The sequence below is a fragment of the Alternaria novae-zelandiae genome, assembly GCF_023758075.1.
Source record: "Alternaria novae-zelandiae strain BMP 2774 chromosome Unknown scaffold_22, whole genome shotgun sequence".
Taxonomy (NCBI): Eukaryota; Fungi; Ascomycota; class Dothideomycetes; order Pleosporales; family Pleosporaceae; genus Alternaria; species Alternaria novae-zelandiae.
Window position 1 is genome coordinate 29,887 of NW_026056982.1, and position 15,955 is coordinate 45,841.

The following is a 15,955-nucleotide window of genomic DNA, read 5'->3' on the forward strand; positions in this document are numbered from 1 at the left end:
AAGCCTCAGCTCCTCGTATCGTCAGTCGTTTTTGCGACCACACACTCATTTATACCCAATCCAGTCATTCTTTGTACTTGCGCAACTCCGACCGTTATACCCTAATCTAATCCTTGTTTTTTACGAGACCCACCAAACCCACCATGCGTCAATCCATTGCTATCCTCTCCATCCTGGCAAGCGCGGCTTGTGCTGAAGACGTCGTCAGCTTCTTTTTCCCTGGTGGTACGTCACTCTAGTCCGAGGAGCACCGCAGATCAAAGGCTAACAAGCGTAGGCTACGATGGCATCGACCCTGTCGCAACCATCAACACCGCCAACCCCTCCACTACCGAGTTCCACATCGCCTGCCCCACGGGCGTCGACGATAGCGAGTGCGGCTGGGGCCCAGGTCTCGATGTCACCATCCTCTCGCAAACGCGCTTCCAAGCCCAAATGTCTACCGACACGATATCCATGAGCCTCGGCTGCGACTACAACGAGAAGGCAGTCGAGATGACTTGCACGGTGAACCAGCTTGGTGGCAATGACGATACCGGCGGCAAGCCCATCACTGCGACACTCTCCAGTGATGACGTGCAGTTCCTTTCTGCAACCGTCGTTGCTGGAAACAGCCTCTTGACTCCTGCTGCAAGTGCCGCGACCAGCATGACCGCCTCAGCGCAAGCTGGCAGCACTGTTGCTACTACTATGAGGAGTGCCAGCACGGGCGCGATGACACCCAGTGGTTCTATCATGCCGACTAGCACCATGGCTTCTTCGGCTTCAGCGTCTACACCTGCTTCTAGTGGATCTGAATCGGCATCTGCGTCTCTGCCCGAGAGCACCGGTGCTGCTCACAAGTACGGCATTGAGGGCTCTGCGCTGCTCGCCCTTGCTGGTGCTGCTGCGCTGAACCTCTGGTAAACGCGCCAACGAGGTAGTTTTTAGATGATAAATAAACGTTAACGAAGCCCGTCATTGGCAACAAAGATGCGATTTATCAATTTGTCAGGACCCAACCGCGATTGATGTTTCAATCTGTGACTTACTAACTACCATCTTCAAGGCATCCCGTTACCTCTAATCATCGAGTTGAAAGTGTTTGTTTGTCGATAGACGACCAGTACTCACTGGGGGACAGCCCGGCTCAGACCGCCACACAGTCCACGCATCCTCTCCAGTCACGGCATCACGAGTCCGAACATTTTCCAGCACAACCGTAGCAGGCACAGGCCCTTCGATGAACCGATGCAGCTCAACAACACGCAACCTATCGAGGCGATAACCCAGAGCACAACCGCAAATCTTCTCCGCAAACTTGAAAGCCAACGCGTCAGCTGGCTGAAAGACTATGCGTTCCATCGTGTGGGGGGGTCTTTTCCTTGTAAGCAAGTACGCTGAGGAGTTGAAACGAAGCGTGTGTAGACTTGTGAGCCTTCTGCACAAGTACCTGAGCTTCTTTGCATTCTTACGTTGTGACCTTCCTGATGGATCGACATTGTCGTTGCATTCCCAGAGGATAGTCAGGTCTGTGATAGGCGCGATGTCGCTCTCGAGGAAATTTGCAAATGGGTGCCGCCCGTTGTAGTCCAGGGTCAGATGTGTGAGACTGTTTATGTTGATACATAACCAGTCGAGGTTAGTAGATAAAGTGAGGCTCTGAATACTCGTCATGCCCAAACCTTGACTCAGCCGACGAAGACCAGTTTCTTCCTCTCGCCTGAGAAACCAGCCAAGATTCCCATATACGTTGTTGGAACTAGGGGCTGCTTTTGCGTAGATTTCGACGGCGCGCAGTTGAGGCAAAGACGCTAATATCAGACTAGCAACCATGAGTTCGCTCGGGCAGGAGATGCTCTGTATCCATCGCGCGTGACCTGCGCCGGATCGCTGGGAGCCATCGGGTAGAGTATACACGATATCGGCCATCTTTGATGCTAAGCTGCCCGGGGCATGGTCCGACGATTCGCTTAGGTATTGCAACGGCCGTATAGGCACACCTTGCCATAACCATATCGCTAGACTGTCCACATTTTTCACGAGCCCGGGGCGCTCGATGATTGTACGCAAGAAATGCAGCATCGGTGATGCATAAAAGCCGTCGTACGACGGTTCGCGGTCTTGTAATTGGCGCGGTAGCGATACATTTTTGAACAAGAATTCTTGCGCTATGGGTGCAAGCCGCTTGCATGTCGATGCTAGATTCACTAGTGGTTGCGTGCTTTCTCTATGTTTCTGCCGTGTCTCTACGGCACTCTGAGGAAGTGTAATTGTTGGCAGATCTTTGGATTGAAGAGGAAGCCAAGTGGGCGAGCTATAGCCATCGTCTTTGTCGATTTTCACGTCGGGCTCTAGGTAGCTGGCAATCTGGAGGAGGAGCTCGTTGGGTAGTTCGAGAAGCGAGAGTTTGCTAGTCATAGACATGTTGGTTTTGGATGCCTGAATAGAGTGCTCAAGAGTCCTTGAGCTTGAGACAGAAACGAAACATGACCAAATTATAAGCGGTTCACGGAGACCGTAGATATGAAGGTCATAATTAGACAAAAGAGGTGTTTATGATTCACAACGCCAATTACACCCAAACACTGTTCAAGATCGTTCTTGTGCACCCGTACTACATGATGAACTATATGATCCTCATTCTCGCACTGTAAGAGTCAACATTCTAATTCAGTCGCCTACTCTTGCTTCGTGCTCCTTCCAGAACTATGCACTTTGGATACTTTCTCTTGCCCGCGCATTCGCAGTTAGGACGACGAGAGTCGCCACAGTCAGGTATGCAGATATGTCCAGAAACCCAAAGCTCATAATGACGCTAAACCCCAACACAGCGTACGCCAGCCGTCCATACACTAGAAACTTTAACATATTCCTGCTGGACCTTGGAAAGTGTGTTTCGTATGTCAAACGAGTAAACGCAAAGCCTGCAATTATGAAGAAAACGGCAGGTGCGACATCCTCGCCAGAACGCGCGCCAGAACGCGAGCGGTCATAGATTGCATGTCCAGTTGCAATGTCGCATAAGAGTCGTAATTCAGGGAAGCGTTCCATTAAACCGTACGAGTATGTGCCATACGCGACGTGCAAAGCTGGATCTTGGATAGCGACGTACGATGGAGGTGTGTTGCCGAATCGCTGATAAGCCAGGCAGAAGACCGCGATAGGAGCGACGATAGCGAATATGGGAAGGGTGATGAATAGAAACGCGCGCGAGGCTTCGTCGTGCACAATAATAATGAATACGTCGAACCATGTCAGTACCTCGCCGTTGTACATCTTGATCTCGTTGCTTGATGCATCCATGTCTTCGACACCGAACGGGGTCCATCCGAGTTTGCGGTCGTGCCACTGAAACCAGGGTGTTCGACATACCCTGCCTAGAAGAGCAGTGGGTTTCGTGCGAGGAACTAGTGGAAGGAGCTTCTGGCGACACAGGAGGCATTGTTCTACATCGTTGGTGGCGCGTCGGTAGGTCTCGAAACAATGTTGACCAACAATGTGTCCGCATGGTAGCCTTATGGGTAGGCATTCGGGCCTTGAATCACTTCCGTCCTCGCCGTCCTCTTCCTGGGTAAAGTATGTGCGTAGACATATCCAGCAGTCTTGCTCGATAAGATCCGTCGGAAAGACGTAGTTAAACTGGTAAGCGTATCGTGTACTGAACAGAACATGAGTGAGTGACTTTTCCAGGGTGCTCATTGTGGAAGGTAAGATACGGGAGAGTGGTAGAGTATGGGGGCCGCAACGAAAACGATAACCCTTTTACCGATATTGACTGACATATTTACAGAGCCTATCTTCACACGTTTGAGCATGTTGAAGATATGGTCTACACGAACTTCCATTCGATCGGAACGAGTGATGTAGAGTGGTGATTCAATTGTTGTAGTCGAAGGTAGCAAGTCATGGAAGGTGTGTATCCTTGGAATTCGATCGTCAACTAGTATTGCATGGGGATATTGACGCCAAAGTACACTATCGATGCGAGTGCAGCTTCGTTAGGCGTTCCCAAGTTCTCCAGATCCGGTGAAGGAGCGGTAAATGGCTTCGAATGTGCGCTCATATGGGGTGTATCGTAGCCCACTGATGTTGCAGTCGAGGTAAAGTCAGTGTCATGATCCCGGCGAAGGACGAGTGCAAGGATGGAATTAAAAGGGTTCGCTGACCGCAATTTGCGCACGTGGCCTGAGACGGTACAACTCGGGCGAGAGGTCCGTAGAGGTTAGCAAGTTCCATAGTGAATCGCGTTACGATTGTGCAACTGCCAAGAGCTCTTTCCTCTCTCACCAGAAGCCTACCCGATGCAGTTAGCGTGGCTCGAGCGTGGCTCAAGGCCACAAGCAACATTGAACAATCCCGCCTTTTCCACTCACAATCAAAACCGACAGATCTGTACCTCCGGAATAGATTCAACTCACAACCCGCCGCCATGTCGCAATCCAGGACCGCGATACTGCAACTTCCCGATGAGCTCCTGGTCAGTATCACTGGCGGAGTCGAAATCGTAGACCTCCACGCTCTCTCGCTCACTTGTCGTCGTATGCGTCCAATAGCACAAGAAGGTCTTATCAAACGAGCGACTGTCGAGCCCGCAAACCTGTGGAAGCTGAACGCGATGTTGCGAATTCACCCAGATCTGGTCGCGTCCTTCACCCATCTTCGTCTCGGACCAATGACGATGGACGTAGCGCGTGTTTCATATCGAAAATACTACACCGCATGGAAACTCAGCAGGGGTTGCTATGAGCATAGCATGACAGACGCGGAAAGATCGACAGTATGCTTTTTCGAGAGTATGACCGTTCTCTTTACTCTTGCGCATAGTCTGAAGGCTACATCCTTCAATGGGATGTCCGGCACCATCTTTGATGAAGTCAACGGCGCATATCATGCGTTCGTCCGTCACAACAAGCCTGCAACCATATCAACGCATCAACCAATCCGACAAGCGAGATCGGATCTTCAAGCGCGACTCGAGGAGATCAATGTCGAAGTTAGTCTTGTCAGTGAATATCTGCACAACAGTCTGATCATGGGCCTGGACCCGGTAGACTTTTCAAGTCTCAAGCGGCTGGTGATCCCATACCAATACCTATTCGACAAGCTATGCATTCACGACAGGGTTACGTTCGGACATCGCATTCGTGATCCAGCAACGGCTGAGCTTCGCCACGTACTCCCTTCATCCCTCGAGTCTCTCCGTACGAGCATTAGCCATGAAAATTTATGGCCAGGCACACAGTGGCTCGACAATCTGATAGCTGATGATGTCAACTTTCCGAAATTGCGCGAAGTCCAGCTGCTGTATCCGTATAACATCGTCTCCATGGGATGGCATTATAGATCCATTCCCTACTCCAACAACAAGGAGTTCCCGGCTGCGCTTAAGAGATGGCGGGCATCGCGTGTTGGCCTAACCACCGCTTTCGGCACTACTAAATTCCGCGAGATAGGATGGGAGGCACCGAGCGGCAACCTGACTACCGCCTGGGACACCAGGAAACTTTACGCGGATGCGAGACAGCCAGAAAAGCATTATACCACCGGTGATCTCATTCCTGTCATCGAGAAGTGTCTGGCCACTACACATGATCAGTTAGAGAAGGAACCTGAGATGATGGCAGCACTTGGCTATGTGCTAAGGTCTCCTTGATGCCGCCGTCTTCGACAGGATCACGGGGCTGTCTAATAAGTGGGCTTGATATGCGAAGTATTGGTTGGAAGGGGTTATTGCGACAATTCGATATGGAATGACGACCTGAATCTGTGAAAATGGGTGACAGCCGACACGTAAGGTGGGCCTTGTCCAATGAAGCTGCGGTGGACTCGAAAAGCAGATCATTTAGCGAAAACAAAAAGACGAATAAAAAGGCTAAGGTTAATGTGAAGATAATTGTAGCGATGTAGTGCCAGGCGTCGTGTAGGTGTTGTGAAGAAGCGACGGGTTGCTCACCCCCGTCTGCTGTTGCGCACGCGCCCTGACATCATTACCGGTCCCACTCGCTCTGTCGCTCCTGCCTCCCTCTCGCCATCTTCTCCCTTCTGGCCCCCCACGATATCAAGATCTAGACCCTCTGGCTATTTCAGACACATGCCCCCGAAGCCCGCGCAGACGATCCCAGCTGCCAGCTTTGCACATGACGACATGTTCGCGATGCTGCGCAGGGGCTGTGTGGCCGCACGCGCTTAAGCTGAGGCGCACCCCTTCACGGCCACGATACGCGACAGGGGCTCAGCAGCGCAATTGTCGCTCTGATGGTCTAGATTCCCGTGCGACGCATTCGATATGACGTCGGTCGAAGCTCTGGATATACCAAAATGTCGGACAGAGCTGCCATGCTCTAACGGGCTCCTATACCATAGGGCTGCAGACAGATAGAGGGCGCATTCACGGGTCCAGACCGCCGTCGTCGTGAATGTAGGACCTGGTATGATGTCGTTGTGGTGTGTATAACGTCGATCAGGCTCACTTGTGCGCAAGGCATTTACCTTGCGATGTGCTTGTCGTGCCAGAGAGGGTGAGATGAGGGAGGTGGAGAGTTTATGATCTCGATGGAAGAGATCTGGACTCTTCAGACCATGGCTACGTCGTTGACGACGTTCGGTATCCTTCGCGTTGCGCTGACTTCGAGAATACAAAGGTAGGCGTTGTACACTGACATAGAGAACGCTATCACCATCAGACATTCCAACACCCACTACACAATCAGCCTTATACCAGTCTCCTCACGTCCACATGCGCGAACCAAGACACACGTCGTCAACATCGGTCGAATCCAACCATCGAAGCGGTCCGAACCTACCCCCGAGCGCCGACCTTAGCATTACAATGACACTGGAAAGCAAACCTCGACGTCGTGCGAAGAAGTATCGCGCGATCAAGCGACCTGACGGTATCATCGTTGAGCATCCGCGATATCGACCAGCAGGCACGTCGCAGGAGCCCACAAGGAGTGCCGAACGGAACTTGGTCTCTATAAGTCACGTCGGTACACAACACAAGCAAGGAGCAGGTCAGAACAGTATGGAGCACGACCTCATGGGTATAGGCATGGGCATGGACATCTCTGTTCGCGCCGTGCCCGTCGATGCTATGGGCAGTGACAACTACACTAGACCGGGGAGAGGGAGGGGAGGATACAACGAGGTTGCGCGCGAGCTCACACCTGCTCATATCACGGCAAACAGGTGCAAACAGCAGTCCTACGCCGACTTTAATCCGATGGCTCGCTCTCTTAGCGAGCGAGGGCCCTGGAGTCCTTGCTCTTCTCAAGAAGACACAGGAAAAGATCATGAATCCTACTCAGCTGCAGCTTCCTCAGTGCCAGGATCAAAAAGGAAGGTGCTGTGGTGACTATCGGATCCACCCTCTCGGGCTCTCGTCTATGCAAGCCATTGCAGACGAGGTATATTATCCGGTGGCCGTGTGCTTGGTGTGTCTCGTTTAGACACTTCCAATCGGAAACCGAGTGCCGAACCGATGGCCGATGGTTTTATGAATTGTGGCTGCGATGCCGAGGATCTTGACTGCAGGACGGCCCGGGGAATGTATGGAGCAGCGGCAAGCGATCACACATGTGCATCTTTCCAGACAAACGCCCGTAGTAACACGAGCGAGCATGCTGATTGTGTCGCCACTGAGTATATCGGCCAATTCGTAGCCCTGTTACTGTTTCACTCTAACACTTGCTTGATATTGTCATGCGCAGCGTCACTACCACGCTTGCCGCAGCACCGATGGGCTATGATCCATGATGCGCCAGGCGTCGCCAATCCTGCAGCAGTACCTTTCTGGAATGCAGGCTCCACATAAGAGCTAAGGCGCGCTCGTTTTGCGACTGCATTCATTATCTATATCAGGGTTGCCCTCAACCCCTTCTCAGCGCGGCGAAACCCAAGAAGGCCATAAACCCCTGCGCTACTCACTGCAGTCACCAGTCGTATTTCTCCAACAAGATGGCGGTAGTTGATGTCCTCCAGCGGTTTTCAGATATCAAACCCCTCTTCTTCGCAATAGTCGGGCTAGCCTTGACAGCATGCGCTATTGGCGCACTATCCTACTCGCATCGCGTCCCTAAGAATGCGCCACCTCAAGTCAAAGACGATCTTCCAGTCGTCGGAGCTCTTGGTTTCTGGACCCGAAGATGGGAATGGTGGAGCGAGCGACGCGATCAGTCCAAGACGGGAACCTTCTCTTTCCATGCTGGACCAAACATGATTGTTGCGCTTTCAGGAGATAAAGGGCGCCAGCTGTTCTTCGAGTCGAGAGATCTGGGCTTCACCGAAGGATATGCTGTGTTGTTCGGTAATTCGCCCAAAGTCTCCAGGACCATCACCGCTGAGGATAATAATCTCAGCTTCAGCGCCATGTTCCATCGCCGTCTTAACTTCTTCTTGAAGAACGACCAATTCCGTCGCAAGCTGCCTATCTTGATATCCGACACAAAGCAAGCTCTCGAAGCCATCAAGAATGAGCCCAGCGGCCGTACCAACCCGTTCGAGAGCCTGTATCGAATCGTCTTCCGCCTCACCATCCGCATGGTAGGCGCTACTGAGATTGCCGAAGACCCTCAGATGCTGGAGGAGGTTCTAAAGATGTTTGAGACGATTGAAAGCAGCTCTACCGCTACGTCAGTCTTGTTCCCGAAGCTCCCTTCACCGGCTCTCTTGAAGCGGAACTGGGCAGGAGCGCAACTCTATATGATGATCGACAAAATCATCAAGAAGCGTGCGGCGAGCGACGAGAAGCACGATGATGCGCTGCAGTACTTGCTGGATCAGGGTGATCGCGCCGAGAGAGTCGCTCAGTTCGTCATTGGAGCGTTGTTCGCCGGTCTACTCAACAGCGGTATCAACGTAGCCTGGGTAAGTAAATCCAAGCCTCCTTGTACCTTGCACCGAAAGAATGTGAGCTAAAGTCAACTAGGTAATGTCCTATCTCGCCACCTCACCCGAATGGCTTGCCAAAGCGAACGACGAAGTCCGTAGCAATGCGGCGAAGAACGCTAAGAACCCGAACGCACCCTTGCTCCAGCAGCTCGACGACGTACCTATAGAGGCATGGGAGGCCGATTTCCCAGTCATCGACATGTGTTTGCGAGACTCCCTACGTCTGAACTTACTCGGCACGGCCTTCAGGCGAAACATCAGCGGCAAAAGTATACCCACGGGTAACGGCGACGAAGTGATACCACCCGGCGCATTCGTCACATACGCCCCGGGCGACATACACTACGATCCAGACATCCATCCCGACCCACAGAAGTGGGATCCGGCTCGATACATGCCAGATCGTGCGGAGGACAAGAAGAAGGCAGCACATGGCTTCATTGGCTGGGGGTCAGGACGGCATCCGTGTTTGGGCATGCGCTTTGCGAAACTCGAGCAGAACATCATCACGGCGTACTTTATTGCTACTTTTGACTTCAAACTTGAAGACGAGAGTGGCAATGTGCTTAGTGTCGCCCCTTTGGTTGACCGTAATGGGCATTCGGCGCATAAGCCAAAGGAGCTGCAGTTCCTTAGGGTTACAACGAAGGAGATATAGGCGGCATACAGTCGGTACCTTGATGGATGAGTGTGTTTCGGGAAGGGTACATCCCATCGCCGCTGTCGGTCTTGGGCATGTGAGCGCTGTCTTTTAGGGTGGAGGTGACATGTTGCACCGGGATGCGATGCGATACTGCAATATCTAGCAAGGTTTGAAGCGACACGAAATGGATATCCTTATACCTAAGCGTGTGCGTAGCTATCGTTCCTTATCTTAGTAGAACATGCGTGTCAATGGAAAGAGCATTGGAACGAGCCACCTGCTTGTATACTAGCGGCTTGGCGCGGACGTGTCACACCCTCCTCGCATCTCAGTCAACGAGCAACCACGGTACGTATGTTGCGCAACAGACTTCCTCTATCTATCATTAGGCTGCAAAGCAAAGACGGTCTCTCACAGTAGGGACGGCTTTCAGGTAACACCCCACTACATTCACTCGATTACGTCACCCGATAACTGACCATATGCAGGTACCGCGGTAGCCGCCATTGTGACAGACACAACCACCCAAACCACGTCTCATTCTCACTTCATTCTGCAATGGCGCCGATGACGCCACCCAGCTCTACTCCCAGGAACCGACGCGTAGCGAGTCCCGCAAACGGAGTCAAGACACCACCTCTCTCACGGGAAGCCGCGATACCAGAATTCAGCCCCGAAGACTCCCAAGATGGCGACCAGCACGATACGTCTGCGCTGTTGGACGAAGTCGACACCCACCTTGTCCAAAACAACGGAATGCTGCGCCAACCATCCGAACTCCTTGAAATGGTAGCCTCCAATGTGCTCGACACTACGCAGATCTTCAACTTTGGACTGGTCAACAAACGTCTCGGAGGGATTGTTCAAGCGACCATCGTGCGAGAGCTGATCGAGCGAGAGCTGATCGTGTCAGGGAAGAACATCAAAGGCTTCTTGCGAATGCTTAGCAATCAGCCGGAACTCCTCAACAAGGTACTCAGTATTAATCTTGGGGATTTCGGGTGCAGTCACCACGTAGGCTGTTTCTGCGCGAATGGAAACAGTCTCGACCTGGACACACTGGAACGTCTTGGCGCAGCCATCTCTACGACTACTGGACATACCCTGGACTGGAGCCGGGTTTGGGAAAGCAACGCCTCAGTCGGTACCATATGGAAGAAGGAACCAGCGCTTTACCTTAATCTTCTCGCGATATCGTGTCCCAACATCAAATCGGTGACTGTTCAGCTACCGGAAGTGAGGCCATTTTTCTCCAGCCAACCGCCACGTTCGCTTCAGCGGGCACCTCTAGCCTTTCCAGCGCTGAATCTTGAGATGCTACCCGGTGCCCCATTCCAAGGACCAGCGTTACCACTGTTCCAGGCCAAGCTCGAAGCTCTCACAATCGCGGAGAACACCAGATGGAAAGGGCCGCCCACCATCGAGGTTCTTGAGTCGCACGATGCCAAATGGAGGAGTATGGGATCGCACATAATCACACTGGCGGATTTCGCAAGACTGAAGTGGCTTGACATACCCATGGGCATTCTTGGGCGCCCGGACGACATAATCTTCTCTTTTGCAGCCAAACCTGATGCAGCACGTGTCAATAATCCGCTTCCGGCTAAAAGGACCTTAGCAGAGGCACGATCCAAAGTCATACCACTCACTATCCAACGTCTTCACCTGCGCTCGTGTAACAAATGGACGTTTGCTCTTTTGCAAAGAATAAACGAAATCCCCGTGGGCGACCTGAGACTCAAGCACGTCGAGCTATCTTTCAACACGCCGTGTAAACAACTCATCATACTGTGCAACGCTTTCGATCTGGGTCGGCTGGATTACCTTGACCTACTTACAGATCTCGATCGCAAAGGCATCAAAGTGACCTTCCATAGTGCGTCCTATGAGGTCTCCGGCGACATGCGCAAAGAACTCGAGGCGTTTTATCGTTTACGGCCTCTGGAAATGTGGCGCTGTTCAGGATCATCTGCGCCATTCTCTGAGTGGGCTCCAGAAGCAAGCAGACAGTCTCAACTGGCCTTTGGCGTCAGGGTGTTCTTACGCCACGCTGACCACCACTCGCAACTCCTGAACAGCCCCACATTTGATTTGAGGTTGTGGGTACAGAGTGCATTCTTTCGTGGTATCAGGAACAGCAAGTGGGATCCGCAACTTCAAGAACCAAACAAGAAGCAAGCGACAATCAACTCTAGTGGATGGGCTGACAGGGCTCTGGGGAAGCGTGCGTTCAGGCGACGGCTTTCGCCATTACTGAGTGAGTCTGGCATTGATGCGATACTGACACAAGACTAACGCGCACGGCAGATCTGGACAGTTTCCAGTTCACTCTTCGCTTCGAGCAGAAACTTGCGCCTCTCGCTAAAGAGACTCTATTCCTTGGTGCGAGCTTTGTCACCACGGAGAGTACGAACGCACAGTCTCCAGATCAGTACAGAGACTCGATCAAGAAACCGTGTGCGAGGGAAGAGCAGACAAAGCGGTCCAAGAAAGCTGAATTCACCGAGCCTGCATCATACATCACCGATAAGGCGCACGGCTTGGATGAGGACATAGAACGTCTGCAGCTGGAATCTGTCAATATTCCCATAGCCGCGGAGTTCAGTGAGACACTGTGGGCTAGCGTTGACTGGAAGATACTGCTGCAACCGAAGAAGAGGTGATGCTACAAGGACTGTTCAGAATGTTTGGGTGGTACGTAATGATTAGATGAACATGGACGGAATGCGTCATGGGCTAGGTTTCTGGGCCGACCTGTCTCTGCATATGTTCAGGGTGGATTATCGAGCTGTGGAAGATTCTAGATAGTATCCGTAGTATGCTGGGAAGAGTAGGGGCCATGAGATGGGCCGAAGTCATCAGCTGCATCTGCTCGCCGAAAGATCAGACGTGAAAGACACAAACACGTGACACAACCGTGCGCTTCTTCCGAACTTCCAAACTTTGGTCACCCCGCACTCAATGTGACCCAACTCCTACCGTAGCGCAAGCTCATGCTTATATTCTGGCAGCTTGTTATCCGTCGATGACACCCTATCGCTGCCTGTGCGCCAGTCAACAACTCATCGCCGCTGCCTAATTAGACATCTCAGCCTCGCGCCTACCCGACCATATCACCGCCCGCGCGACCCTTGCTCCAGCCCGAATTTCTCTAGCTTACCCATCATGTTCCGAACATCCGCGTTCTCACATTCACCTCGCACACCTAAGACCATCGGTGATCTTCCCGAGGAATTGCTTCTCAACATCGGCGCACAGTTCACGAGTTTGAGTCGCAACCGGGATCTTGCAAGTCTTGCACTCGTATCCAAGAGATGGCGGCCTGTCGCGCAAGAATGGCTACTCAAAGAACCAAGGTTCAATCTCGCATTTATCGATCGGTACATGTCAGAACTGGGCTACCGGTCGCACCTGCTCGGCCAGGTCAAGAGCTTGGAAATTTGGAGTAAGAGTGAAGGCAGGACGACCAGAACCCAACATACTACTCGTACTGGGGTACAAGTGTATCTCACCCAACCCAAGTACAATGCGCTACCTGCTCCGGATTACATAAGGCAGGACGCAGAGTTTCTGGAAGCATGCGGGGTCATGATCAATCACTTCGCTACCAACAAGCGACATGCGAAGGATTGGCTAGAAGCTATCAAAGATGACATCGTCCCCGCGCTATTTGGCGTCCTCATCTGTGCACTACCCAACCTACGCGAGCTAAAACTCGGCGACACATGGCTCATGGACTTCCCTCTCTTCGCCAGTGCGCGGTCTGCATCTGCTCGCGCGAGTTATACACTACCATACGAGTGGAAGCACAAGTTCTTGCTTGGAGCGTTGACAGCCAAGTTACCTCATCTGACAGTCCTTGAGATACCGAGCGACATGACAGCGATAAGATACTCCCACAGCGTGACCACAGTATTCGATCTCCGCCGCTTCGAGAGCCTGAGGGAAGTCGGTCTGACTATGAAGGCGATACAAGGCCATGGAATCATACGACAAGGACTGCCAATTACGGATCCGGCGGAGATCTTCCCAAAGACGCTGGAAGTCCTGCGCATCAGCGAGGCGACGCACATCACAGCCAACTTCCTGAATACGCTCTGTCTCGCTAAGAAAAAGCTCCACCTACCCAACCTCACGCGCATAGAAGCCTACCATATGGAACATTTAGACAACACCAGATTCAGCGCCGAACTGGACAACTGTCTAGATCCAATCGACGATGTACGCAAAATATGTCGCGACGCCGAGATTGCGGTGTATCTCTACTTCCCGCCGTGGACTATGTCGACGTGGGAGTCGAAGGGTGGTACGCCGTGGCGATTGAAGGCCGAGCCGGATGTGCTACATCATGCGGAGTACGTGTGCTGGAAGAAAGCGATGGGACCTTTTGGCGTGCATCAGGATCCGATGGATAGGGTGGAGGTTGAGTGGGACGCTGATGGAGACGCGGTTATGATCTAGCGTGTTGGATGATATGAGGGATGCTGTGCGATAAATGTGTAGCTATCCAGGTAATTTTGTCAATCGTCAGGGCCTTCGTGTTTGTATAGTACGGCAGTAGGAAACAAGCAGGCTTGCTCGCATGTAAAAAGCTCGCTCAAATCAATCCGCTCTGAATAGAGCTACCAGCTGCCATGGCAATATTGTTGCGCGCAATAGCTGCGAAGTGGAATGAAGAGATGTTGCGTGACGCTTGCCCTTCCCCTATCTTGATCTATGCCGAATCAGGTATAGCCTGCCCCAAATTGCGGCCCTGGAGGCCTAATGTCCCGCGGGGCCGAGTTCACAGCTCTGTTTCTGCCTGATATGAGGACACACACACACATTGGTTTGTCACGAGCAACGGAGGAAAGAATCGCACACCCATTGGTGCGCTCGTCAAGTAGAAAAAGCGCTTGGAAATACCAACTTCTGTGCGAGCTGATCACGATCCCCACAGTCAGACCTGAACGTAAATTTCTACTTCCATCCTCCACCACTACGATCAAATGGCACCCGCGCGGAGGGATTGGTGCGACTCCGATGACTCCGATGACTCCATGGCTCAGTGTTTTGATTACCTGCGCATCGATCCGTCCTCATCACCGACGCGAAAACCAGTTGACAGCTGTCTTCTGCGTTTACCCAACGAGCTGCTGTTGCGAATAGTAGAGTACCTTGCGCCTACCAAGCGTCTGCTCATAGAACAAGGGTTTGGCGATCGCCCGTATGTGAGCAGATACATGCCAGTCCGAGAAGTGGCACAAGAAACCGAGCGGGCGCGTTGGATGCATGGGGCAGAAGTCTAGAGTATACTTTTTACGAGTCTGATATGTAAGCGGCTGCTCTTATTAGCCCAAGCCATTTTGTATCGCGACGTTTCCCTACCTCAGCCATATCGCTCGCGGTTGCTGAAGACGAGGGCCCCTTCTTTCTTGGCGCCCTTTCTACGTACGATAACCCATCGGCCAGAGCTTGGCGTCCGTGTGCGCAGCCTGGCTGTTTGGTTCTGGCACGAGTCGCCAGCTAGGATTCCATACGACTACGAGAAAGACCGGCTCTGCAATTGTGGTAGCTGTGAGAAGAATCTGGGTAACATTGCTGAGGTACTGCAGCTATCGGTGGAGGAGAAGGAGTCATTCATGAAGAACTTCAGATCTCCTTCAGAGGCCGCAGTGTGCGGCCTCATTCTTGCGGCACTTCCCAAACTCCAGACCGTGGAACTGTATACAAGACGTTGTTTTGTAGAATCTCAAAATCCCAAAGATCGCTTCTGGGTTTTAGCGTTCGACCTCACACCTTTGAAACAGGGTTTGTCGCCAGCCAGGATATCGTCACTCACACTTTCCACTGGGTTTGAAGGTCTCAGCGCGATTCCTTTTTCTACTCTCACCAACCTCACTCTCGAGTACGATAGAGGTACAGCATTTCCAACAGTGCACAAAGGCTGCTGGGTTAACGTCAATACTCTCAAAGTCATAGTCACAAGCGGACTCTTGTGGGGCGGAGGAAGGTTTGCACAGAACCTGCTAGCCCTCATGAAGAGTATCCCCAATCTGCGGATCCTCGAAGTCGAGTCTGGTCCAACCCTGAACTATTACCCCATCCTGGCGGGTGTGGATACCCTCGCGATTCATCAAGCGGATCATGATACGCTGGTCTCACTAGATGATTATCTCAAGGGCAAATTCGCGCCTCTGGAAGATTTACGACGCCTAGAGGTGCATTGGCGCGGCGATTTGGCCCCGCCTGATCACATAGTGGTGAACTTCCCGAAGATGGCGAAGAGAGCAGGAATTCCGATTGTCACTCTAGCTGATGGTGAGATCTGTGAGATCTTCGAATGAGTACTGAAACTGTCTTAGGCGAAGAGCTTCAGTGGGTTACTGCCCCAGAAACAAGACTGAGTCCAACGAATTTTAACGTCAAAAATCACCAGAGCAGAAGGCCCTCGTGAACCAT

General features: G+C 52.2%; 5 protein-coding genes across 5 annotated transcripts; all 5 read left to right on the plus strand.

Annotated features, from left to right (window-relative positions):
• Positions 1–143: 143 nt before the first annotated feature.
• On the plus strand, positions 144–906 carry J4E88_009005 (uncharacterized protein; the record flags this gene model as incomplete). Its single annotated transcript, XM_049402612.1, has 2 exons — positions 144–225; positions 278–906. 2 exons carry the CDS (start codon positions 144–146, stop codon positions 904–906), a joined length of 711 nt encoding a protein of 236 aa, XP_049251467.1.
• A 3,505-nt stretch (positions 907–4,411) lies between these two features.
• Positions 4,412–5,635, plus strand: J4E88_009006 (uncharacterized protein; the record flags this gene model as incomplete). Its single annotated transcript, XM_049402613.1, has 1 exon — positions 4,412–5,635. One exon carries the CDS (start codon positions 4,412–4,414, stop codon positions 5,633–5,635), a length of 1,224 nt encoding a protein of 407 aa, XP_049251468.1.
• Positions 5,636–7,938: 2,303 nt separating this feature from the next.
• Positions 7,939–9,529, plus strand: J4E88_009007 (uncharacterized protein; the record flags this gene model as incomplete). The annotated part of the gene is made up of 2 exons (XM_049402614.1): positions 7,939–8,847; positions 8,909–9,529. 2 exons carry the CDS (start codon positions 7,939–7,941, stop codon positions 9,527–9,529), a joined length of 1,530 nt encoding a protein of 509 aa, XP_049251469.1.
• A 543-nt stretch (positions 9,530–10,072) lies between these two features.
• Positions 10,073–12,177, plus strand: J4E88_009008 (uncharacterized protein; the record flags this gene model as incomplete). The annotated part of the gene is made up of 2 exons (XM_049402615.1): positions 10,073–11,738; positions 11,822–12,177. 2 exons carry the CDS (start codon positions 10,073–10,075, stop codon positions 12,175–12,177), a joined length of 2,022 nt encoding a protein of 673 aa, XP_049251470.1.
• Positions 12,178–12,679: 502 nt separating this feature from the next.
• Positions 12,680–13,975, plus strand: J4E88_009009 (uncharacterized protein; the record flags this gene model as incomplete). Its single annotated transcript, XM_049402616.1, has 1 exon — positions 12,680–13,975. The coding sequence occupies one exon, from the start codon at positions 12,680–12,682 to the stop codon at positions 13,973–13,975; it is 1,296 nt and encodes a 431-aa protein (XP_049251471.1).
• Positions 13,976–15,955: the final 1,980 nt, after the last annotated feature.